The following is a 25,419-nucleotide window of genomic DNA, read 5'->3' as shown; positions in this document are numbered from 1 at the left end:
CTGTTCTACAAATCCTTCATTGAATTCAGGTACTATAGTACCACAAGATATCCTCTTATCGAGTTTGGAAGGGTGCAAATGGTAAGCTAACTGCTATACGTCAGCCTGTAACTCTATCACTCTCAATACATTTTGAATCATTCCTAAAGCAGCCTGATCCACAGTGGAAATGGGCAAAAGCTGAAGAATTTTAGTAGTACAAGGTAGAAAAAAATTAATGACAGGATTTTGCAGAAGTGGAGGTCTGTACCAACTGAGCTTAGGAGGAGCCCAACGGTTAACAGTGGGACACCACAACAGTGACCACTGAAGGGCTTATGCAGTGCTTTTTCTACTGTGCTGTAAGGGTTGGCCTCACCGGATTACCTGGGTCTCTGTCAGTTGAAACGAGCAAAGATCTGCTCACAGTCACAGAGCCAGAGACTGCAGTTATCCCAGGACGATGTTTAATGAGGTAACAGGGAAGTGATATTTCCTGCTGCTTCTGCCACGGCCTAATTACAAACAACAAAGCGCTGTTGCAACAAAATTTAAGAACAATTCAGATCATAATTCAAAATGAAATCACTGAATGCAAATAACTTGGCCTCAGCTATTAGGTGTAGATGCACTATGTACGGGTGACACTTGAAAATTTATACCGGACCAGGACCCAAACCCGGATTTCCCACTTATCGCAAGCTGTCATCTTAATCACTTAGGCTACATACACATGCCTCTTGGACCGACCCAAACTTCCACATGTCTCTCTTTCTACTTTCCTTTACCATAGTCTCCCATATTCAATGCCAAATATTCGCAGCTTTACTCCTTATTCCCACACCAATGAGAATGAGACTATGAGGAATCAAGACCTGTGATTTATTGCTTTTTGCTTTTCTCAGCATGTGTGACATATGGAAGTTTGGGTCAGTCCGCAAGGTGTGCACAGTTAGCCAAAATGGTTAAGGCAACTGCTTGTGATAAGCGAGAAATCTAAGTCTGAATCCTGGTCTGGCACAAATTTTCACAGTCGAGGCAAAGTTATTTCCCTTCAGTGAATTTATTTTGAATGAATTTCGGATGGCTGTCTATCATCACCAATGTCTGTTCATCCAGACAGGCAGGTAAAAATCCAGATTATGTTTTTATAGAGCTTGTCAGTCTCATTATTTGATCAACAATTTCAATACAGTTTTGCTGAAACATGGCAATTAAGTAGCTTATTTGAATTGTTTTTGTTATGTATTTTTCTCTTTCAACAGCAGTTAGTGCATTGTGTGGAAGGACTCCACTGCCATTCACCACCAGATGAATAATGTCCCAACAAACAACTGGGAAAATAATATCAGGGATACTGTGTTACAGGGCACATTAAGGGAACTACAGTATTTTCAAAGTGTGCTTCTGCTCTGCAGGATGTGTTTAGTGAACATGCTAGTTATGTAAACAACTTTTAATATACAAAATTCAGTAGTGCGAGTTACAGGAAAAGCCGTAAGAGGTTCTTACATTCCAAGTCCAAGAGGTATGCTAGCATGACTCAATCAGAAAAGCACTACCTACAAGAGCAGGTGCCTGGATTGACTGTAAGTCATCACTATTACCGCAAACTAACCCAATTTTCTGTGAGTGACTTGCTTCACAGAAGGGCAGCATTGTGTCAATAAGGAGAAAACTATGATCTTGTTTCATATTTGTATGACCAAAACAATGCCTAGAACAAATATTTTCAATGTGATGGCTGGTTTCTATTGAATTGAGCCATCTTCAATTCTAAAATACAGAGAGATTACAAGCTATCACAAGCATCAGTCGGTGAAAGTAATAGCTGATATCAGTAATAACTTCATGCATTTTATATTTGAAGATGGCCCAATTCAACTGTAACCAGGCCATTACAACAAAAATACCTAGTCTATGCTGGGCTTTGTTCATTGTATTTTTTGGTTTTACCTTATTTACATGTAATACACACATAACATACTTGCACTGGCAACACTATCCAGCTCTTTCCCCTACTCAAAGCTATTGAATCACTATGTGTCATGCTAGGGAGGCAAATGCTTGATTCTAAGTTTCTGGACTTTCATTTAATTACTGGTAGAAGATAGCGAGAATCTGAATATGAGAGAGAACTCTGTAAGAGGATAGCTTGAACAACTATTTTGGACATCAGAGTCAATGGCATCACACTGTCGATAGGTCAATTTGTTGCACTGTAAAGATAACTACTGCACTGTGCCAGTAATGTTTTAAATACTATCACCATTACTGAAGTAATCAACATTGCTTCTATTTCCTGTGGCAGGTGGCAGTCTTCAGTACAAACACTCAGTGTGACCTGTGTAAGTGTCCCTGTATTTTAAGTGAAGATCTGCAAAGCCACTCATGGCTGTTCCATGGTATAAAATGTGAAAGTTTCACTATACCATTTTGTAACATGATGACTGAATGACTAAATTACATAATTAAAAAACAAATTGACAATTCCTTTAGTTGTGGATGCCATAATGCAGGTAATTTACATCTTGTGTTGTTTGTCAGGAAACTCACACAGACCTACATGAAAATGAATGCAAGTTTGAAATCTGAGCTACATATCTAATTGCTCCAAAAAGTGCACGCTTCTGGTCTATACGATGACATATGTGGTTGGACAGAAAGTTTTCTAACAGACAGAATGCAGTATGTCGTCCTGAACGGGGTGACTTCAACAGAAACAAGCTTAACTTCAGGTGTGCCCCAGGGCAGCGTAATAGGTCTGCTGCTTTTTACGATTTACATAAACGATCTGGTTGATGGTATTGACAGCGGCATTAGACTGTTTGCTAATGATGCTGTAGTCTACAGAAGTAGTATGACATGGAAGTCATGAACAAATCAATGAGGATTTGGAGAAAATAAATGTATGGTGTAATAATTGGCAGCTATCTCTCAATATTAGTAAGTGTAACCTACTGCGTATAACAAGGCGAAAATCCCCATTAATGTACGAGTACAAAATTAATGCCCAATTTTTGGAAGCGATAACATCCGTCAAGTATCTGGGTGCGATTATTCGAAATGGTCTCAAATGGAATGATCAGATTACACAAGTAATGGGTAAGGCGAACTCTAGATTGTGGTTTATTGGTAGAATCCTGAAGCGATGCAGTCCCTCAACAAAGGAAATAGCTTACAATAGGTTAGTTCGTCCAGTCCTAGAGTACTGTCTGTCTGTATGTGACCCTTACCAGTTGGGTCTGATTCAAGAGATTGAGAAGGTCCAAAGAAGAGCGGCGAGATTCGTGACTGGTACATTTAGCCATCATGAGAGCGGTGCAAATCTGATAGAAAGTTTGAAGTGGGACACGCTAGCAGATAGACGCGCTAAACGGAAGGGGCTGCTCACTAAATTCCAAAATCCGATCTTCACCGAGGATGTAGAGGGTTGGGGTGGGTTGTTTTCGGGAAGGAGACCAGACAGCGAGGTCATCGGTCTCATCGGATTAGGGAAGGATGGGGAAGGAAGTCGGCCGTGCCCTTCAAAAGGAACCATCCTGGCATTTGCCTCGAGGATGTAGAGCATATATTTTTACCACCAACTTTCATATCACGCAATGATCATCATTCAAAGATATGGGAAATTAGAGCATGTACTGAGGCGTACAGACAGTAATTTTTCCCTTGTGTGATCCACGAATTGAACAGAGGGGGCGGGGATATGACTTTGGCGCGAATTGTGCCCTCCGCCACACACCGCTTGGTGGCGAGCAGATTATATATATGTAGGTGTAGGAGGGCCCTAGATGTTTGGCACCACCAAGTATGATTTAAATTCTACACCTCAGTAAATCCAATAAGCAGGGACACGTAGCATTCAAAATCACCTTAAGCCAGATTCTGCACAGAGTGTGATCTACTAGAGTGTGTGCGCACATGTGGTTTTCTCAATTGAATATTCTCATTTATATAATTACATTAATATTCTTACGATTTATTGTATGTGGCACATAGAGAGCAACAAGGCAGTGGCAGTGGGAAACTTGTAGTGGGCTGGTAACAACTGTCTGTATAAAATTGACTACTGAAGCTATTAAAAACTATTAACCTTGTCGCTGCTGTGGCTGAGTATACATGTCCTGCTGCACCGTTCCGCAAGTGTTGTGGATGTGTATTCTTGCAGTTTATGCAATGTCTTTTTCCCTCTGCAAAATCTTTAAAATTTTGCACAATTTTTTACTTAATCTTATACAACATAGTAACTATGGCATATAATAAAGAGAAATTTCAGTCCTTTACCAAGTGAAAATATCACACTGCAAGATGCACACAAATAAAATTTTTTCATGTAATACTTTTCAAAAAATTGGGTGATGAGTATTTCATATCATCTGTCTCTTAGCACAGATACCAGCATTTAGCGAAAAGTACAGCCGTAACAAAAGATGCCTCAGCATGGGATACAAAGAGCATGCCTGTAGGAGCAAAAGGGTTAATGATTTCTGACATAATAATGCAAATAAGTATTATGGAAGGTTCTGTACCCTTTTCTTCTCCTAGACTATGTTAGATGAATTGTCAATTTTTTCCCAAAGTTGAATACTATTAGGAGTTGAAAGTTTGAGAAGAATGAAAATCACTTACCTGAATATACATCAATTTGAAAATCAAAGTAAGAACAAATAAGTAATATATATACTATTAAATGATTTCCATTTGAGTAAGTTAACATTCAAAATACCAACTCTGCTACTTCAATACTGGAGCATATTTCAAACAATAAGTTCTGCATATACCTGAGAAGGCAGAAGAATATTAAGAGATTACAATAACAGTCTTAGTTACCAGTTTACAGTATCTCCAATAGTTTTACTTCAAGAAAGTTGAACAGAATCATCACTTATAACAAAGAATAAGCCTCTAAATGTAGCTGCACACTACCTTCTATTTAACAGTTCTATATGATGAGTAAGGTTGTATTTCTTCATACCACAGTTTGTATTGGACTGAGAATTTTTCCATTCTATATTAATTTAGATATTATTTATATAATGTTTGTAACTTTTTGTTTAATTCCTTGTACCGCATTAATGGCACAGTACTTCGTGCTATGTAAATAGTTTGACACTTGGTTGGAAACAAAAGAATTTACTTTCATTAGAACCACAAATTTCTCAAAACAATCACAGCACTGTAAACATGATATGTGTTATAACCCCATATGTAATACCTGGATATGTGCCATGGGTTAAAGCCACCAGTGCAGTACACTTTGAATATTTCGACAATGGCATCCGCATGGGCCAGCCAACAGTGGCTGCCTGCGGTGGGCCACATTACTTTATAAGCGCAGTGCAAGATGCACTTGCTCTCATATTGTGTTCTTACTTATTGTCAGCAATGGTTTGTATCAGTACCTGAATTGTTTCTATGGTTAAGTCTATGTTCTCACAGTTGTTCACCTGTAAGCAGTCGAAGAATAAACTCTGATTCATTGTGGTCGTATTGTCATTTGTGTCTTACATTACAATACATCTTGTGATGAGTGTGGTGTTCACTTCTGTACACTCCAACTACTTGTTGCTCCTTCAGTTTTTCTGGGCGCGGAGGCAGTGCTCAAACATTTTCTACAGCAGCAGCAGACTCTTGTGGTTGCTATCGTGAATTTCGTCACTCACACTGAATATGAAGGCTTCCACGCCATCGGCATACCTGCTGCCCTTTCCCCCTTACAATTATGAGACCAAAGACTGGGAGGATTATGAGAAGGGACTTTACCAACACTTCCCCATCTTTGGCATCAGCTATTCAAACACGTATAAGGTGTGGTTTCTTTCTTGGATTTCTCCTTGGGCCTACCAGTTGTTGTGCCAGTTAACACCATTCCAGGAACATGCATCATGTTCATTTGACAAAATGTGTAGACTGTTATTAAATTATCACCAAAAACTATCATTGTTGTAAACAGCCTCACCAGTCCTACTGGTGCTTGGGTGGCCAAATTCCAGTCAGAAATGTCAGTTTGTTACCAATGCTCATCGTGATTTCTATGCTGATTCTATGGTCCATGAAGCCATCATTCGGTTAGCTCCTGACAAGGAGGTGCGCCAACACACACTACAAGAATCCCTCTTTGGCTGAAGTTTTAAATACTGCTAAATCTTTTTGAGGTATCTAGTGTTGAGGATGATCAATTGAGACTTGGTGTGACATTGCCGCAGTGGCTCCTGCCCTGGTCACCAGTCGGTTCTCGGGGGGAGGATGACGATGTGGCAACTGTACTCTAAGCACTAGGTGATTCGCAACAACTGTAAAAAAAATTGGAAGGAGGAAGAAGAAGAATAAGAAGAACCATATAGTGTGAATCATAACAAACTGTTCATCAAAGTGCGAGTGATAGACAGATTACTCAGACTACACATGAACACGGATGCAGTCATGACTTCACTGAACTCTTAAACTTATGTTGATCTGGGATATCTGACATTGCCTCATGTCACTCAACATTTGGCGAGTTATAACAAGCAGCACATTCCAATTTTGGGGCTCCCATTATGTATAAGCAGTGGTTCATTCCTGGACTTCTCTGGCAGTGGATGATGCTGGCACTGCAAATTTGTCCAGTATGGGTGCTTTTGGTTTTACCATTTTGGGGACAGTGTGCCTCATTTCCAACCAGGTCTCTTACCACCAGTTCTCTGTGTTCAGATCTCATCTATTTTCTTGGATTGGGGCCTAAGCCCCAGGGGTATGCACTGGATATACACCACAGTGGTTAGACCTAGGATTTCCTATGGGGCTGTAATGTGGTGGAAGAAGGTAGAACCGCAGGTTGCTGCTAAGGAGCTTGCTAAGGTGCAGAGACTGGCCTGCTTAGCCATAACAGGCAGAATTAGCAGCACACCAACTGCTGGAATGGAAACCATGCTGGATATGCCTCCACTTCACCTTTGTGTCAAGATGGAGGCAGCAGCTGGGACACACAGACTTAAAACTGGCAAAAACTGAGTCGCATTTGGATATCCAGAATCACACACTAACATAGTGAGTGAGGTAAATATAGGAATGGCTGGGGAAATGCCTGCCAACTATATAACAACTCCCAACTGCTTCCAAGCCTTACAACATAATAATTGGAAGTAGGGAGCAGTGGTAAAGAACAGTTCAACACCGTACGGGGGACATCATTTGGTTCACTGATGGATCGAAAATAGACCAAGGCATTGGGGCAAGATTGTACGGGATTCAGCCAAGGCTGGAGAGCTTTATCTCTCTAGGGAAACTGGCCTCTGTATACCAAGCTGAAATTACTGCAATCAGGGCTACAATGACTGTAGAATCTACATCTATTCAGACAACCAGGCAGCCCTGAAATCATCGGCAGCTCCTGCAACAAGATCTAAGATTGTTGCAGATTGCCACAGGGCTCTGGTGGAGCTAGGGGGAACCAATAGGGTGAATCTAGTGTGGGTCCCTGGCCACTCAGGGATCTGTGGCAATGAGCAAGCAGATAGATTGGCTAGGATGGGGGCAACAACTCCATTTATTGGACCGGAACCTGTCCTGACAATCACCTAGGCTATCATCAAATTAGAACTACCGAACTGGCTTAGGAAAGAACACGTAGGATATTGGACCAAGGTCCATAAACAAAAACATGGTAAGGTAATGATGCCCAAGCCATGCTTTAAAAGAAGCTCTGTAATCCTAGGATTGAACAGGAAAGAGATTAAACTCATGACTGGACTGAAGACCGGCCATAGGAATTTCAAAAAACACTTAAACACAATGGGTATAACGGAAGAGGACCCTAAATGTAGGATCTGTGATGAGGGTGAAGAAACTGTATCACACCTAATCCTCAAATGCATGGCACTGGAGAGTAAAAGATACAGAATCTTTGGGACAACTAGACCTGAAGAAATTGTGTCAAGCAAAAAACTGGTAGAGGGACTCCTTGCACTATTTTAAGGGCACTGGTTGGCTTTATTAGATATACAGGGTGCGATACGGCGGGTCAAACCTAAGCTGTTTTAGCTCCCCTGTTAAAAATCAATCAATCAATCACATTTTCTTTGATGGGTTAGGTTGTGCCACTAATTTTGCTGCCCCCATTACCCTGAAACCTATAGCGCGGCCATGGTTTTTCTACGTGTGCCCTGTTCCTTTGGCTTTGCATGACCAAGTGAAATCAGAATTGGATAGGCTGACATTGTTGGGGGTCACATAGCCTATTACTTTGAGTGAGTGGTCTATCTCCCTCATGGATGTTAAAAAAACCGACTGGTCAGCTTTACCTCAGAGCTGACTTTACCTTTGCCCTGTCTAGGCAAGTTGTTGGCCAGTTTTTCTCCAACAATGATTAATCTGAAGCCTATTTATAGGTTCTGTTGAATGAGGATTCTAAAGGGCATCCTAGAGAATATAACAATATTAGCAACTTCTGTGGCTATCGCCCTGGTGATTTTTCAGTGTTTTTTGGAAAAACTGCTGATGTCCATTCCAGGATATATCAATATTCTTGATGACAATATCATGATGGATGCAACCACTGAAGAGCATTTACGTAACTTACACACCTTGCTCACGATCTTTCATACTGCGGGGTTGAGATGCACCTTGGTCAAATCATATGTTTTTCAGCTATCCACTGCATATTTGTGGTTTGAGGTTTCTCGGGATAGTGTTATGCCTTTATGTTAGCATGTTGCCGTGGTCACAGCTCTCTCACTCTACCAATATCAAACAACTCCATGCATTTTCAGATGAAATTGCTTACTATCACAAATAGTGGGGTCATGCTGGAACCCACTTCCATGAGTTGCTCCACAAGAACATTCCTTTTCAGTGGATGCCAGCCTGTGAGCAACGCTCACACTTTTGAAATCTATGTTACACTTTCTCCTTGGGTTGGGTTGATTTAGTGGAAGAGACCAAACAACGAGGTCATCAATCTCATCGGATTAGGAAAGGATGGGGAAGGAAGTCGGCCGTACCCTTTCAAAGGAACCACCCCGGCATTTGCCTGATGCAACTTAGGGAAATCACAGAAAACCTAAACCAGGATGGCCGGACGTGGGATTGAACCTCATCCTCCAGAATGCGAGTCCAGTGTGTTAACCACTGTGCCACCCAGCTCGGCTCTTCTCCTTGTTTGACTACTGTACATCCTAACCACTGCCCAGTTTTGGCTATGCATGCCTCTCAGTATGGACTCTGGGCCATTCTCACACATCAATATGAGAATAGCTCTAAAAGTCTGATAGCTTATGCGTCAAAAATGCTCAACTCCCACTCCCATGTTGAAAAGGAAGTGACTACATCCTCAAATAGTTTCATGTGTTCTTGTACTGGTCTAAGTTCCAACTTATTACTGACAACAAGCCCTTAGTTTCATTGTTTAATCCTTCTATCCCGGCTTCCAAAGGGGCTGGATCCTACTTTTGATCAGGATTAACTAATCTGTTTTCATTTAGACGCTGAAGTGCAACATACAGTGGAAGGGTTTCCTATTACGGGCTGACTTATTGCAGCTGCTATCACTGCCAATCTGGTCTTGTGTCAAATTTTCACCTCGTTGAGCATGGTTGGCCAGACAGTCACCCAGGCAGGGCTTCTGATCCTTTGCATAACTATTTTGCTATCACTTACCGCCTTCTTTTACTTGATGGTGGTGGTGTTCTAGTTACAGATGGGCTATCACTCAGTGTTTTGATCTCGGCACCCCTACAGTGGCGTGTGCTTTAACTCCTACATGCGAGACATTGGGGACGTCTTGCATACCAAGTTACTGGCCCACTGGCATGTGTTTTGGGCTGGCTTCAATGGTGACATTGTAAGTGTTGTCACGGTCTGCTCTCAGTGTGCTATCCAACGGGTGGCGTTGCAATTTGGGTAATGCTTTCTCCATGGCCCACACTACAGCATCCGTGGCACTCTACCCACACCGATTCCACAGGACCCTTCCTACATTCTTACTGGTTGTTGGTTGTTGATGATAATCCACCATTCTTCAACATCAGCCATGCTATGATTCAGGACCACTCCAACTGTTTTTCTACTGAATTTGTGTCTCAGGCCTTTCACGATTTCTGTGCATATCAGGGTATTCCCCACATGACACCTTCTCGTTTTCATCCCCAATCTAACGGTGAAGTGGGATGTCTCATAAGCAAGTTCAAGTATGTTGCAGATTTCTTCACAGACAATCCCTCGACATACTTCTCGAGTTCCCAAAGTTTTATGCCAGTAGGGATAAGAGTCCAGCCAAGATGCCCCATAGTCACCAGCCATGCACCCTCGTCCATCTGCTCATGCTGACCCACCAACACCTGTCACTACGGCTCGTCGCAGTTTGTACCTGCCTCCATGGACTAAGCTTGGGAGTTCAGCTGCCAACTGAAGTGTATTCTGGTCACAGCTGACAGCTGCTGAGGCCACTGCCTCTGTACAGGGCACACCAGTGATGGTGGCTTGCTACCATGACCAGCTACGCTCATGCACCACAAAGTGGGCCACGGGCCCGCCACTGCCACCTCCACCTCGTGATGCATCCCTGCTGCGGGGGCAGACTCGCCCACCTTTGGATGATGTCACCTCCTGCCTCTGCTTCAAGGTCCAACCCCTCCACGCACCTGCTGCCAGGCCTTTCCATGATGCTTTGCTGTCACCAGCAATTCTGCTGCCAGCTGGGCCGGCACCTTTGGTTCCTTCAGTACATGTGTCCCTGACCAAGTGGTCAGTGCCTTATCCATTGGCACAGTCCCTCCACACTGAGGGAGCGCATTTTGTGATGCTACCAGCATCCTTGTCACTGGTCCTCTCTTATAGTACTTCATAGGAGAGCGGCTGCCACACGTGTCCACGGCTGCGCCACTTCTGCTCCTAATCACCGGTTCCTGTCTGGAATCTCCTTCTGACGCCATCGCCTTTGGCGTCCGCTGCAGAGGCCTCGGATGTTTTACCAGTCGCCTGCATCAGTGGAGTGCCCTTTCCCCGAGGGGGAAGAGGTACGCTACATTTCGAATATTCTGCCAACAGTATCTGCATGGGCTGGTCACCAAAGGTCACCTTTGGTGGGCCAAGTGACTCGTGCATCCACTGTGCTGTCTACCATAGCCATCCTCTTTATAAGTGAGTGCAGCAGGCACTTGCTCTCACATTGTGTTCTTACTTATTGTCAGCAACAGCTTGTATCAGTACATGAATTGTTTCTATGTTTGTGTCTACATTCTCAATAGCTGTCTGGCTGCATGTGGAAGAATAATAACCTATGATTCAATGGGGTCTTACTGTTGATTGTGTCTTACATTACAAGAATATGTACCTCAACAGGCGTTATTCCTTTCCCACATGCCGCACATTTGGGAGCAAACATCCTGCAACAGAAAAAAAAAGAATCAGTAAAGGAAAATTGTGTGTAACATAATAACAAATACGTGCACAGCCAATGAAGAGACTGACATTTTCATGAAGTGCCAACAAAGCAACAGTTCAAAGAGACAAAACTGTATGTAGAAAAGCATTCTTGCTGTCAAAATTTCAGTGAAAGTACAAAATAAGTTAAATGAAATTGCACTACATGCCACTGTTTGCTTTGTAGCCCTACAGTGTGGAGATCCTCAAGATGCGGCATTTGCTAGTAAAAACAAAAAAGCTTAACACTTATTTACAAAATAACTAATATGCTACTGCTTGTTTCACTCATCCTAAGTTCTATAGTCCGGAATGATATGGAATAAATAAAAGTATTTTAAATACATTTTAGTTTACAAATTAATTCAAAACTTGTTGCTTAAATTTTGATGTAAAAGTATACAAACTAAAATGCACAAAATAATTTCTACACTATTGTATGGAAGATGTGGGAAGGATGGGAATGGTTTGTTTACTGTTCCTGTAAAGCATAACAGGAAAAGGTGCACGAATTTCATTGTGAACAATAGGTTAATTTCAGTGATACATCAGTAATTTATAAATAACAAGCTGACTTTTTTGTAACATTTACGAGCTGTTCCTTACAAAACTATGACATTTCAATCAATCCAGTGAAACATAATTATGAGAAATTAATTGAACTGACTGTTAGTATCATGAAATGGAACTACAAAGACTTTATGTTCACGTGACACACTTGCGCTTCTGTTGTGAAAACAATGTCAAATTGATGTGAAGTAAAATAACTACTTCATCATAGCAAGGACAACTTATTTCTGAATGCAGACACAAAACCAATCAATTCAGAGCAAGTAAGTTATTAACAATTGTATGGAGCTGATCCAATTATATGAAAACTATTGAAAATAATTAATAAGTATGTCGCTACTAAAAGTATAAAATGAGATCAGAAAGTAACAGGATTTTTTTTTAATTTCGAAGGCTGCATACATCCGATTTTGTCTTGTTGGTACACATGTTGCTGATGTATGTATGTGTTTTCAGCAGTTCTGAATATTTAGTTTATTGTTGACAATCGAAAAGGTTATATGTGTTTTTGGGTGCTTAATGAATTTTTGCTTTCAAAAAAAGATGCAGCAAAGGCTCTGCATTAAATTATGCTTGCAAAATGCAGAGCATTCAAAATGTTGCTGTAGCTTTTGGTGAATCTCCTATCCGTAAGATGAGTTTATGAGTGGTATAAACGTTTCAAAAAGGGTCAAGAAGACGTTTAACATGATGATCACCCTGGATGCCCTGGCACATCAATTACTGACGACAATGTGGAAGAAGTAAAGAAAATGGTTATAGGAAATCGCTGAACCACCATCAGAGAGTTGCAGATGATGTCAGCACATCATATGGTGCATTCCAAGCAATTTTTTGTGTGTTTTGTGCAGGAAATGTATAGCAATAAAGTTTATTCCAAAATTGCTGAATTTTGACCAAAAACAATGTTGTATAGACATGGCTCAGGAATTGCTGAAGGAAGTCAACAATGAGCCAGATCTCCTAAAGAAGGCTGTAACAAGTGACAAAACTCAATGGAAACTGCCTGAAGAGCCAAGACAAAAAATTTTTTTTTTTTTAAATGCCAAGTTCAATTTCATGTGAAGGTTCTTCTCACTGTTTTCATCGATTACATTGGGATAGTGCAACATGAGTTTGTACCTTATGGTCAATACGGAATATTATCTGGAAGGTATGCATCGTTTGCATGAAGCAATCAGCAGAAAACAACCAGAATTGTGGAAAAAAACCACTCACGAACACTGCATCACGATAATGCTCCCGATCACACTTCAATGTTTTTTCATGATTTTTTTCGGGAAAAAGAACCGTTATGTTGCCTCAGCCACCATACTTGCCAGACAGGGCCCCTGCAACTTCTCTCTTTTCCCAAATCTGAAGATAACCATGAAAGGATGTCATTTTGCCACCACTGACGAGATAAAAATCGAATCAACATAGGAGCTGAACACCTAACGAAAAGTGAGTTCCAGAAGTAGTTCAAAGATAGGAAAAAAAGACTAGCACATGTGTATTATATCTGAGGGGCATTACTTTGAAGGGGACAAAGTTGACACTGATGAATAAATAAAGATTCTGTAAGAAAAACAAATATTCCCATTATTTTTTGCTCACACCTATTACATTCATATTTTAAATTTACATCAGTTTTAGAAAAATATTACTGGCCTCCATACTACTACTCTCACAAAATATTCACTAATTTCACTAACAATAAATAGTTTATTTGTAGACAAGATCTACAAATCATACACTTTGCACAATGTCTCTCTTTAAACTTCTCGATTATTACCATAGCTCTTCAGTTAATGTAGTACTACTTGAGAAATGAACACTGAAAAGAAAAAAGATAATGTCAGAAAACTTAAAGAGTATTTGATAACAATGTGTTTGGCACAATCAGAATAAAAAATATTAAAGCATTAACTTGTATCTTGAGAAAAAAGGAATGTAAGATGTGAGTAGACCATTCAGGTCTTTGGTCCAGATCTCAATTAATAAATTTTATAATGTGTGTACATCTGAATAATGTAGGAAAAATGCCTTCTTGGATACAAAATAAGTTTCAACCAAAACTAATGTTTTCCTTATATGAGTCTGGGTGGAGGTTACGCATCACTAAACTGTACCTGTGGTAGTCATTAACACAATATATCTTGTTATCAACATCCACTGTAAATGGAACACCATCCAAACACTCATTGCAGATGCAGCATCTGAAGCAGCCAGGATGATATGATTTTCCCATAGCCTGCAGGATCTGTAACACAAAACAGACTTTACAAAATTTCATCAACTGTGGCCCAAAAAGCTATAACTGTAGAAGAAAAAGAATTAATATTTATTTCAATTTTTTCCTCAAAGTTGAGGATGCCGTGTGCGCGTGTGTCCGTGTCCGTGTGTGTGTGTGTGTGTGTGTGTGTGTGTGTGTGTGTGGGCGCGCGCGAGAGAGAGAGAGAGAGAGAGAGAGAGAGAGAGAGAGAGTACTTTGTGAATCAACATGGTGCACAGGAGGCGTATGGCATTTCCATTATTTCAAAAAAGAACCCTGAATTCATTGCACTAAAAACTAACCTACGAAATCTCAACACACACAGTGAAGTTATTCCTGGAGCATCCAACAACAAAGACTAAATATGATTTGCAGGGATAACTTCAGTACTAATTCCATATGTAAGTACAAATAATCATTTTCACTTACCATCTCCATTATTAAATGACCACAGATAGCACATTTTTCAGCTGTCTGTTGGAAGCCCGAGTACTGAAAAACAAAAATTCATGCTTAGCATTGCTAGCCAGACTGACTGACTTGCTTTGGCTACGAAATAAACAAGATTTTTATAAGAAATTATACAAAAATATCTTGTGTTAGTGCCTCGTAACCTAGGAATATAACACCCGATTCCTACTCAGTCGATTAAGCTTCCTTGCTCAGATTACTTCACCCTCTCCATAAGTAGCAGTCTTCCACCAAAGCAATTTACTTACTATATAATTTTAATAAAATAGCTCTGTGTCTGATTGATGGGCAGCCAGCAACACTTGGCAACACACTGCCTACACCTGCAAAACAGTTTACAAAATTTTGAAACTCGCATGAGAGTGGTGTTTGTGTTGGTCAGGATAGTGGGCAGATCTCCAGCCAAACCAAGAGCTGCCCTGAAGCCATTATACAATGAGGTGGCAACAGTCATGGGATACCCCCAAATATGGTGGCAGACCTCCTTTTGCCCAGCGTAGTGCAGCATCCCGAAGTGGTACGGAGTCAACAAGTCGCTGGAAGCCCTCTGCAGAAATACTGAGCCGTGCTGCTTCTGTAGCCATCCATAATTGCCGAAGTTTTGCTGATGCAGGATTTTGTGCACGAACTGACCTCTCGAATATGTCCCGTAAACTTTCGATAGGACTCACTGAGGGCAATCTGGGTGGCCAAATCGGATTGTCCAGAATGTTATTCAAACCAATTGTGGCCCAGTGACATGGTGCATTGTCATCCATAAAAATTCCATTGTTTGGGAACTTGAAGTCTACGAATGGCTGCCAATGGTCTCCAATTGCATAGTGCCTTGTCGACAAATCGGGTCCACGGCTTTGTGGGGTCTGTGTTACATTCTAACTCCACAGCTCATACAGACTGAAATTGGGACTCTTCTGACCAGGTCACAGTTTTTCAGTCATCTAGGATCCAAATGATATGACCGAGAGCTAAGAAAGTGGCTGCAGGTGAAGTCATGCCACTAGCAAACACACACATCGATCGTCTGCTGCCGTAGCCAATTTCACTATACTGTCGCAACAGATACATTTGTCATAGCTCCACACTGATCTGTGGTTATTTCACACAGTGTTGCTCCTCTGTTAATACTAAAAACTCTAAACAAATGCTGCTGCTATTAGTTGTTAAGTGAAGGCTGTCGGCCACCAAATGCATTATCCGTAGTGACACGTAATGGCTGAAATATGGTATCCTCAGCACACTCTTGACCTCAGAATACTGAATTCCCTATCATCCTTCAGATAATGAGATATCAGCGTGCAAGGGGATGACACAAAACACATACAGTGCCAGTCATTTTCGCCAGTACCGTATGAGATCACACATATTAAGAAACACCGATTTCATGCTCATTGATTCCGAATTGGATGCAAAAGACAATGCAGTTGTGTACTACATGTAAGCAAACAGGTCCAGATGCTACACACACAGGCCACAAATTGTGAAGCAGGACTGATTTCCAGCTAGCAGCGAAGTTCAACCCTGCCAGCATCTCAGATGATCAATATTTGACAACAGAAACTATTATCAGTGAGAAGTATACTCATTTAAGCTAAAAGAAATTGTAAAAACTTGCCTGTATATAACTCTGTACAGTGGTTAGTAGTTCCCTTTGTCCATTTGCCTGTATTAAATATGTACATTCATCACTTCCAAACCTAAGGGTTTGAGCTGAGCGATAGAAACTGGTTTCTTTTCATGACATGCAGCCTGGATTACCGTTAGATGTTACTGCGTGTACTTTATTCTTAGTAATGAAACCAGACCTGACTGAAACAAGACAGGAACTTGTCTTTGGATGCAGTCACATAAAACAGAGATGGTGTGATGAATTTGACCTGGTTCACAAGCAGCTTCTCCGGCTGTAGACACAGCTGATACCAATTCCCACATGGATAATGGAAGATTGTAGGCCACCTTATTACACAAGAAGACATGGAAGCTCTCCATTTCTACAGTGCTACAGAATATCTGAAACTCAGGAATATGACGAAGTGACAGTAAAACATTCTTCGGCTAAAAGCTTAGTCATATCTTTAGGTGTGTCCACTAAGATCCCCATTTCTCAACAAGGTCGTACAGGGAGTTGTATTGCACTTGCCAAACTTGTGTAGTGGAAGAGGACCAATTAATGGAAGTCACAAATTTCTTCCAGGAGTGTGTGTTCCACTGTTTTATCATTTGGCTCCGATTGCCAAGTGACATTCTTCATTCCAGGCAGGGACAGGTCATTGTATGAGTTGGCTGCTAGACTGAGGAATGGAATCGGTGCTAGCTCCTTGAATCATAAAGGTGACACGGTCCACCATCTCCTGGACACATGCGTGTTGTTCAAATATAGCCTGCTGACTATATCGCAACCAATTAGCCCTTTGAAGCATCCACCTTTTTGGTCTTTTGTTGACCACCATCCGAGTCAGTAGGTGGATACACATTGGAAAGCAGTCGCTGGAATACAAATCTGTGGCCACTTCCCAATGAAATGAGGTTGTAATAGCTAGGAAGCAAAAACAAAGATAAATGGCTGACGATGACTGCTACGTGTTGCATAGGTTGCTTGACTACATTGCACAAGTTTCACTGGGAAACCCCTACACATCCCACAGTCAGTCCTAGTCTCACCCCAGGCAATTTCCATATTTTTGGAGCCATGAAGAAACACATTCATGGCAGATGATTTGTTTGGATGAAGAGGTGCACACCTGGATACAATCATGGTTCCATAGGCAACTGCAAGCATTTTTCCATGAAGGAACTGACCTCCTCTCCTCTTGGGACGAAATTATTAACAGTTATGGGTATAACTTTTGAAAAAATAAACAATTTACTTATTTTTTCCATCTGTCTAATTTTGATTTCACTACCAATGTCAGAAAAAAAATACTCATTTTTATAACACACAGAATCTAAAACTCAGTTTTCTAATAATTAAAAAAGCAACAAGTCTTGAATAAATCATCATGATAATTTATAGGTCAAAATAAGCAGAAAGTTAATGTAACAAGACACTGATTATATTAATTACACCACAGTACTCACTGATCTGAAAGAAATACTCTACATAACTAATGATGAAAGGAGCAACATAAAATGAGCATGTTAAAAAGATCTGAAACCTCAACTTACCAAGTAATCTTCTTCACAATAAACACGTCCGTGAACATTGTAGAATGCTTTCCCTCTAAGAGCACGACCACATGAGCAACAAATGAAACAGTTTGTGTGGTACAGGTTGCCCATGGCTTGGCATGCTTGGCCTGCTCCAGTTACTTTTTCACCACATGTGTGACATATACCTACAAAATAGAAAGGCAAATTATGCATAGGAAACAAATTAAAATCTTTTCACAGTATGTCATTTACAAGAGAAAAAGCTGGGTGAAGTTAGAGAAAGAGATTTCACAGAAAAAAATGCTCACTTTGGTAACATGTATAATTTAAAACTTAGTTTTCAAATACTTAAAAAACAACAACAGTTTTAAATAAACTTCTTTCTTTCTTGAGTCTTTGTCCTGTGTTAGGTGAGGTTGGCCTTGTTATTACGGATTTGGCAGTGTTAATTGCAAAGGGTGGCCAGATGCCCTTCCTGCTGCCACCCCGAAGTAGTGTACTCCAGCTGTCTGCGTCTAGCGTAAATCATGAAAGAGTGTGAACATGTTTCAAATGTCTGAGGCGGAACGTGGGGACCAGCCCGGTGGGATGTGGAAAACTGCCCAAAATCCACATCCAAGCCAGCCAGCATACTGGCCCTAGTCATTAATCCGCCAGGTGGATTCGATCCGGGGCCAGCGCACCTACACAAGTCCAGGCAGGAAGCAGCGCATTAGCGCTCTCGGCTACCCTGGTGGGTAATATTCTTAATTGTCATGACTATTTACAGATTAAAATAAATACAAGGCTAATGTATAATGTAACAAGACACTGAGTAATTTATGCCCCCCCCCCCCTCTCTCTCTCTCTCTCTCTCTCTCTCTCTCTCTCTCTCTCTTTGGGTTAAAGCCCCTAAACACTACACTGAATGTCGTTAAGTTTCATGTCATCCTGTTTTAATTCCAAGGGTATACACATACAGGCACAATACATTAATCTCAAATGTGCACTTTCAATGCATACTCCATCAGAGAGACAGTTGATGTGAATTACAATCCTACAGTCAAAAGAAACCATCAGGGGAACGCTGAACCAGTCACTGCTCCACTATGCATACAAAATTAGATGCTAGTGGCAACCAACCTGCAAAAAAACATTTTACAAACTTGCTGCCAGACATCCTAAGAAGTTATCACAGTGATTTTTATTGCAACTCATTGACGGTGGCTGGAGAAAGAGTCAGAGTAGTCAAGGGTTCTCCAGGGGTAATCCAATGGCAAGAAAATCAGCCCCACCCCACATTTGATTACTGTCAGCCCATCAAAGGTGAACACAGTTACAGAGCAAAGAATGTCTTCAAGTTGGCAGATTCACAATGTAAGAACAAGACGGCTAAAAGTGTGATGGACATCAGTTGGACTGTCAAAAATAAAAATTAGAGGAGAACATTAAGTAAGACAGTATGTGGCTGTCCTTGGGGCTCAGCACGAGATGGGAATCATCCCACTCACAGCTGTCCCACCCTCCTCCAGTGTAGTCAATGCGTTAAAGAGCACCCACTACTCAACAGAGAGCTACCTCTAAAATATGAAATAGTGTGCAGCACAAAGGAGACGAACTGCAAGCAAAAGAAATTAAAATGCAGTAAGAGAGAGATGAAGGAATGAGCACGTCAAGGAGGTAGGGTAAGGGGTCCATCACATTAAGCTGCAGAAGTTTAGCGGGGAAAACCTTAAACATCCTCCATACAGTTCTGATCTAACCCCAGGCAATTTCCATATTTTTGGAGCCCTGAAGACATACATCCAAGGCTCTTAATTTGCTTAGGATGAAGAAGTGAATGCCAGATATAACTGTTGTTCTATACGCAACCATACAATCTGTCAAGGCTTGTATAGCTCTTTAATAGTCAAGCTGCTGCACAGAAACTATCAGTCATAAGAACAATGTTCTTACATCAATGAGAAGATACTAACTATGTCATTATTAGTACGTGGAGCAGTGGGAGAATTGAGAAATAGTAAGGTGATACAGCATGCGGCACTCAAATATATAAGGTACCATGTAAAGATGAGAGATGCCAAGCAAACATTACTGGTGATCGTGTTTGGTTGGTTGGTTGGGAGTTGAGGGACTGAACGGGAACATCATCAGTACCTTGATCCGGGGTAGTTCATCTGGAGTTAATGATGTCCATGAAATACATGCTCTGATGATGAAAGCACTCAACAGTAGCAACGTCCCTTTACTGCCTGAAGCAGTTCCCACTCAAATGATGATAGGGGGACACCTTCACCTTGTTGTTGCTGCAGTAAAAAGGCACCTGGGTCGCAAAGTGCGTTCAGCAAGAACCAACCCATCAGCACAAAGACAACTGCCAACTACCTCTTCGAGGCACCCAACGTGGCAGGCAGTCCATCTGGAGATGCCAAGGAAGCAACAAGATCATCGTGAAGTGGACATTCTCACAAAGATCGATATGTAGTGACCAATGCTGTGAAGCCACAAGAGTGGGGGAAGCGGTCATTAGGCCGATAACAAAAAAGGTGTCATGGGCAACACTGAAATGGGTAGAAGTACCATCACTGACTAGACATTTTCATAGTTGATAAGAAGCTGGTCAATAGACGGTCTCAACCAGACAAAGTTGCACACTTAAATCCCCAAGTAGGAGAGGACTGACACATCTGATGTTGAAAGTTCATTCGAGCTCATCTTGAACCCAGAAGACAGCAGGAAAGGAGCCCTGGAGACAATATTATTATGTTGAATATATATTAGACTAGTTCGCAATCCAAATACCAGTCTCATGGATAAAATGTGTGCCTATATATTCAACAAAGGAAGGAAGAGTAGTTAGGGTTAAACATAGCAAGCATTAGAGAGGAAGCATGAACTAGGTTGGACAAGGATGGACCTGGAAACTGGGCACTGCATATCTTGAAAGATCCATTCTAGCAAATGTTAATTTTGGACAGCTGCAAGTCTAGATAGCCGTACAAGATATCAATGTAAGTACAATCTCTCAACCAGTGTGTCACTTTGTTTGACTCAATGCATAACTCGCTGATCAGTCAAGTTATACAAATGGGGTCACAATGTAGCCTATTATGAATTGACAGCATTACTGAGCATCTTTTATGGGGAAAGCAAACAACAGGCTCAAGTTTACTAGTGAGATACTGGGAATAGCAATATGTTATGGAAGACACTGCTGACAAGATATAACTTAACTATGCTGGAACAGAGGTTGACTATGTTCAACCTGCATTAGGTTAGACTACAAGGGGACATGGGAGAGTCACTGGATATCTCAAAGCTTCATGAAGAAGATCATCTAAACAACAGAAGGATCTTAAATTAAATATTTTGAGACAAGGAACTCATGATCTGAAGCAAATATTTTGATGATCTCATGTCTTGAATGAACAATGTGTGTGAGGCATGTATTAGTAAATTGTTCACATCTTTGAATCGTTGTTAGATATTGCTACCTAGTAAAAGAACACTCAACTTACAGTGACAGTAGTTTCAGGATACAGAATTGTGTAATAAGAATTACACTTTATGTCAATTCTAGAACACCCTGCAGAGATGTCCACAAAAATCTTGGTCTTTTGGCAACTACTTCACAATATTTACATTCATTTCTGACCTTTGTCCTTACCATTATTTCTAAGACAAAAAGAGAGTGAGTTTGGAATTCCTGGACAAAAAACAACCACTACAAAGACTTCAAGGGGTTGATATTAGTAGTCAAACATGGGTACACATGTATTCAACAATCTACGCTGGGGGACTTTAAGACAAAATCAAAGAACTTTATGCTGGGCAGCTTGTTCTACTCTTCAACAGAGTATGTTTACAGGAATTATTGCAAGTAATTTTTAAATTATTCTATAATTAGAATTAGCACTGAAATACGATATTATTTTTAATTTTCAATTATTTCATTTCACAGATCTGAAATAAAATGTACATCTTCGACTTCTGGAGGAGGAGGAGATTAGTGTTTAACGTCCCGTCGACAACGAGGTCATTAGAGATGGAGCGCAAGCTCGGGTTAGGGAAGGATGGGGAAGGAAATCGGCCGTGCCCTTTCAAAGGAACCATCCCGGCATTTGCCTGAAGCGATTTAGGGAAATCACGGAAAACCTAAATCAGGATGGCCGGAGACGGGATTGAACTGTCGTCCTCCCGAATGCGAGTCCAGTGTGCTAACCACTGCGCCACCTCGCTCTTCGACTTCTCTCTACACCCCAGACACCACTACTGTGGGATCTCCAGAATACATTTTATGCGATTGTATGTGCTGTGTCCATGGTAGATTTTTTTTTTTTTTTTTTTTGTATGGAGTTAAATGAAGTTACTGGTGTGAGAAACTATACTGGAATCTTTAGAGAGACTGGATGGGTAGGTTCTTCTGTATATCTCGTTGTCCAACAGACCAGAGCGACATTTCACAGAGAGCAGCAAAATTTTTTGTCATTGTTGCGCAAGCATTGGAACTGATGGTCCGCACTTTGATCAATTGCTATGAGCTTAATTTGTGCTGTAAGTTATTAAAATTAATAAACAACTGAATATTCATTTCCAACCAATAGTTAATACTCTGTTTAGGATCCTTCATAATTTTGAACCTAGTGGGTTTAAGTCGAGCTAAGCAAAGACAAAGTGTAAATGGTCACAAGTGAGCCGGATTTCTACGAAAAGTGTTAATATGTTTTCACTAGTGTTCTAAAGGAGAGTAGCTAATGGGGTAAAAATATTAACTGAAAAACGCTTTGGGAATTGTATATAATCATTTCGGAAATTTTCAAGATTCTGTTCTCTAAGCTGAATCTATGAAAAAATGTCCCATATTTATCACAAAGGCAGGGAAGGTAAAATCTGAGAAATAGCAGTTAGCGAGAGGTAAACAAGCAACCATTCTTGCAGCTTGTTGCGTAAGAGTCCGAAAACTACATCATGTTGTACTACAATACAGAGTGCCAGTGACCAATGATGTGTATGTGTGTGTGGACTGAATTACAAAATCTCTGTATATCCGATAACATGATTAACCAACATTATGATATAACAAAAAATGTTAAGCAACTTTTGCAGATGATCTGAAGATGGCAATCTAGCCAAAATAGAACCATCAGAATGAACGCATCTTGAAAACACTATAGCAGCAGTCTGGATTTTATTACATAATGTCTCTAAGAGGTATCTGCTACATTGCAGGCCCATTGGATCGTAAATCATTCTTGCCACGTTAAGTAGGTAAATCAATGAGAGCAATTACTAATAATGTCATTACGGCACAACACAGAACAGGTGGGGATGGTGGCAGCGGCGATTAAGACCCCTTCTGGGGAAGTTTCAACAATAATCTTTCGGTTCGCTGACAAAGAGAGCAGAATAAGCAATCAAACGCAAAACGCTCTAACTGCCAGCACGGACACATCTTGTACTCGCCGCTACAAGAAATTTTCCGCTTCCGTAATGGCGACCCCAATATGGAGCCACTTATAAATACGCTGTCCCTGCCCACGACAAAACAACGGAACACCAACGTCGTCGAAATCTTTTTTGACGGCGCTAAGAAAAGACTGTCAAAAAGAAAATGCCGCCGCTTTTTCCGTCGCGCGCCTGCCAGTCCTGGTCGTAGGCTACGTTCCGCTCCCAGGTCGCCCTGCCTAAGTGCCCGATTTTCCTGGAATCCAGGCAGGAATCCTTGCCGTGGGCCGGATATCGACGTGCCAACCTGCTTCGTCAGACCTCGCCTTCATAGCGCCCGACATCCAGATGCTCACATTCATTCCCGTTTACTGTTCACAAAATTTCTCCCAAAGCCTCCGTAACCAGGTACAAGGAACGGGAGAGCTGTGCTTCCTTCGATGCAGTCATTATTAAGATATAAGGGGCAGTCAAATGAAAACCGAACACCCGCCATAACCGGACCATGAAATAGTTCATTCAAAAGTAATAACCGCATACGTTACGACATTTATCCCACTGGGAGACGGGAAGACCAATTCTTCTTTATAGAACGCGGCAGGCCGTTATGGCCACAACCGCACGCACTCTTGCACTTCCTCGTCCGACTGAAACCGACGTTCACGCATGTCTTTCTTCAGGTCGCCAAAGATGTGAAAAATCACACGGAAGAAATCCGGGCTATACGGTGGATGCTGCACTGTTTCCCTACCACAACGCCGAAGTGTAGCGATTGGCAGCGTGGGGGCGGGAATTGTCGTTCAATAGGATGCTTCCTCTGCTCGTAGAGTTCCTCGTGCGTGGAAGCACAATCAAGGCCCAGCTCTATGACGACACTCTGCAGAAGCTGCGGCGCGCCATAAAGTCAAAACGCCCAGGAATGCGGTCGGACGTAATCAGCTTTTTGCACGATAACGCCCGCCCCCACACCGACAATCGGACGAAGGCTACATTTCACCCATTTGGTTGGGAAACCTGCAACATCCTCTGTACAGCCCGGATCTATCATCGTGTGATTGTTACACCTTTGGCGACCTGAGGAAAGGGATGCGGGGGCGTCGGTTTCAGTCGGTCAAGGAAGTGCAGGAGTTCAAATGGTTCAAATGGCTCTGAGCACTATGCGACTTAACTTCTGAGGTCATCAGTCGCCTAGAACTTAGAACTAATTAAACCTAACTAACCTAAGGACATCACACACATCCATGCCCGAGGCAGGATTCGAACTTGCGACCGTAGCGGTCGCTCGGCTCCAGACTGTAGCGCCTAGAACCGCACGGCCACTCCGGGCGGCAAGTGCAGGAGTGTGTGCGCGGTTGTGGATACGTCAACGGCCAACGGCGTTCTACGAAAGAGGAATTGGTCGGCCCGTTTCCCAGAGGGATAAATGTCGTAACGTGTTTGGTGATTACTTTTTAACCGAAACATTCCATGATCCGGCTGCGGTGGATGTTTAGTTTTCATCTGACTGTCCCTCATATATGGAACGTGTCCCCCCCACCCCCATCTTCTCTCCCACCAACGAAAAACGTTCTCAAACACATTTATCTATTGTATAGGTTCATTACCATCTTTTGCAATACCGGTATAATGAAAGTCTTATTAAGACCAGACGCGTTTAGCTTCAGCGGCCACTGTAACACTTTTCCTTGGTCTTCCAATTCTGTTATGAAAAAAAGCACATTGTTACAGTGACCACTGGATGTGCTTTAGAATACAGTGAAACTCATCTGAGCTTAATTCGACTTTCATTGCTGTTGCAAAATATGGTAATTAACCTACGCAACTTGTATACCTGCATCTGCGAACAAAAGAGGCCGAAAAACAAAGAAAACAGCCTTGTATCTGTATATGCGCTTGAAAGTTTCTGCCAAATCTTTTTGTACAATATTTTGTAAGCATAATCGTTGTCGACTGTTATTTTTCGACAGTTGGAAATAAAAGCCACAGGGAGGGGGGGGGGGGGGGGGTGGAGAGGGAGGGAGAGAGGGAGATAGAGAGAGAGTAGAAGCTACATAGGGAAGTTCTTTTTTTCTGTTTAAGAAGAATTCTAGCCAGAGGCCGCATGTTGCGGAAGGATGCCTCAAGAAAATTAACTGAAACAAAAGAAGTTTAACACCTTGCCGTGCGACTGTTCG

The 25,419-nt window shown here is 41.6% G+C and overlaps 1 protein-coding gene across 1 annotated transcript in view; it reads right to left on the bottom strand.

Moving 5' to 3' along the window:
• Positions 1-25,419, bottom strand: part of LOC126484438 (LIM domain-containing protein jub) — a 201,507-nt gene that overhangs the window by 21,417 nt on the left and 154,671 nt on the right. The window contains exons 3-6 of the mRNA XM_050107955.1: positions 17,837-18,006; positions 14,633-14,695; positions 14,061-14,191; positions 11,291-11,342 (exon numbers count right to left, since the gene is read on the bottom strand). Of these exons, the coding sequence (XP_049963912.1) occupies positions 11,291-11,342; positions 14,061-14,191; positions 14,633-14,695; positions 17,837-18,006 (416 nt within the window). The remainder of the gene's footprint in view (positions 1-11,290; positions 11,343-14,060; positions 14,192-14,632; positions 14,696-17,836; positions 18,007-25,419) is intronic.

This window comes from Schistocerca serialis, chromosome 6 (genome assembly GCF_023864345.2).
Source record: "Schistocerca serialis cubense isolate TAMUIC-IGC-003099 chromosome 6, iqSchSeri2.2, whole genome shotgun sequence".
Taxonomy (NCBI): Eukaryota; Metazoa; Arthropoda; class Insecta; order Orthoptera; family Acrididae; genus Schistocerca; species Schistocerca serialis.
This window is presented reverse-complemented; position numbering and strand designations above follow the sequence as displayed.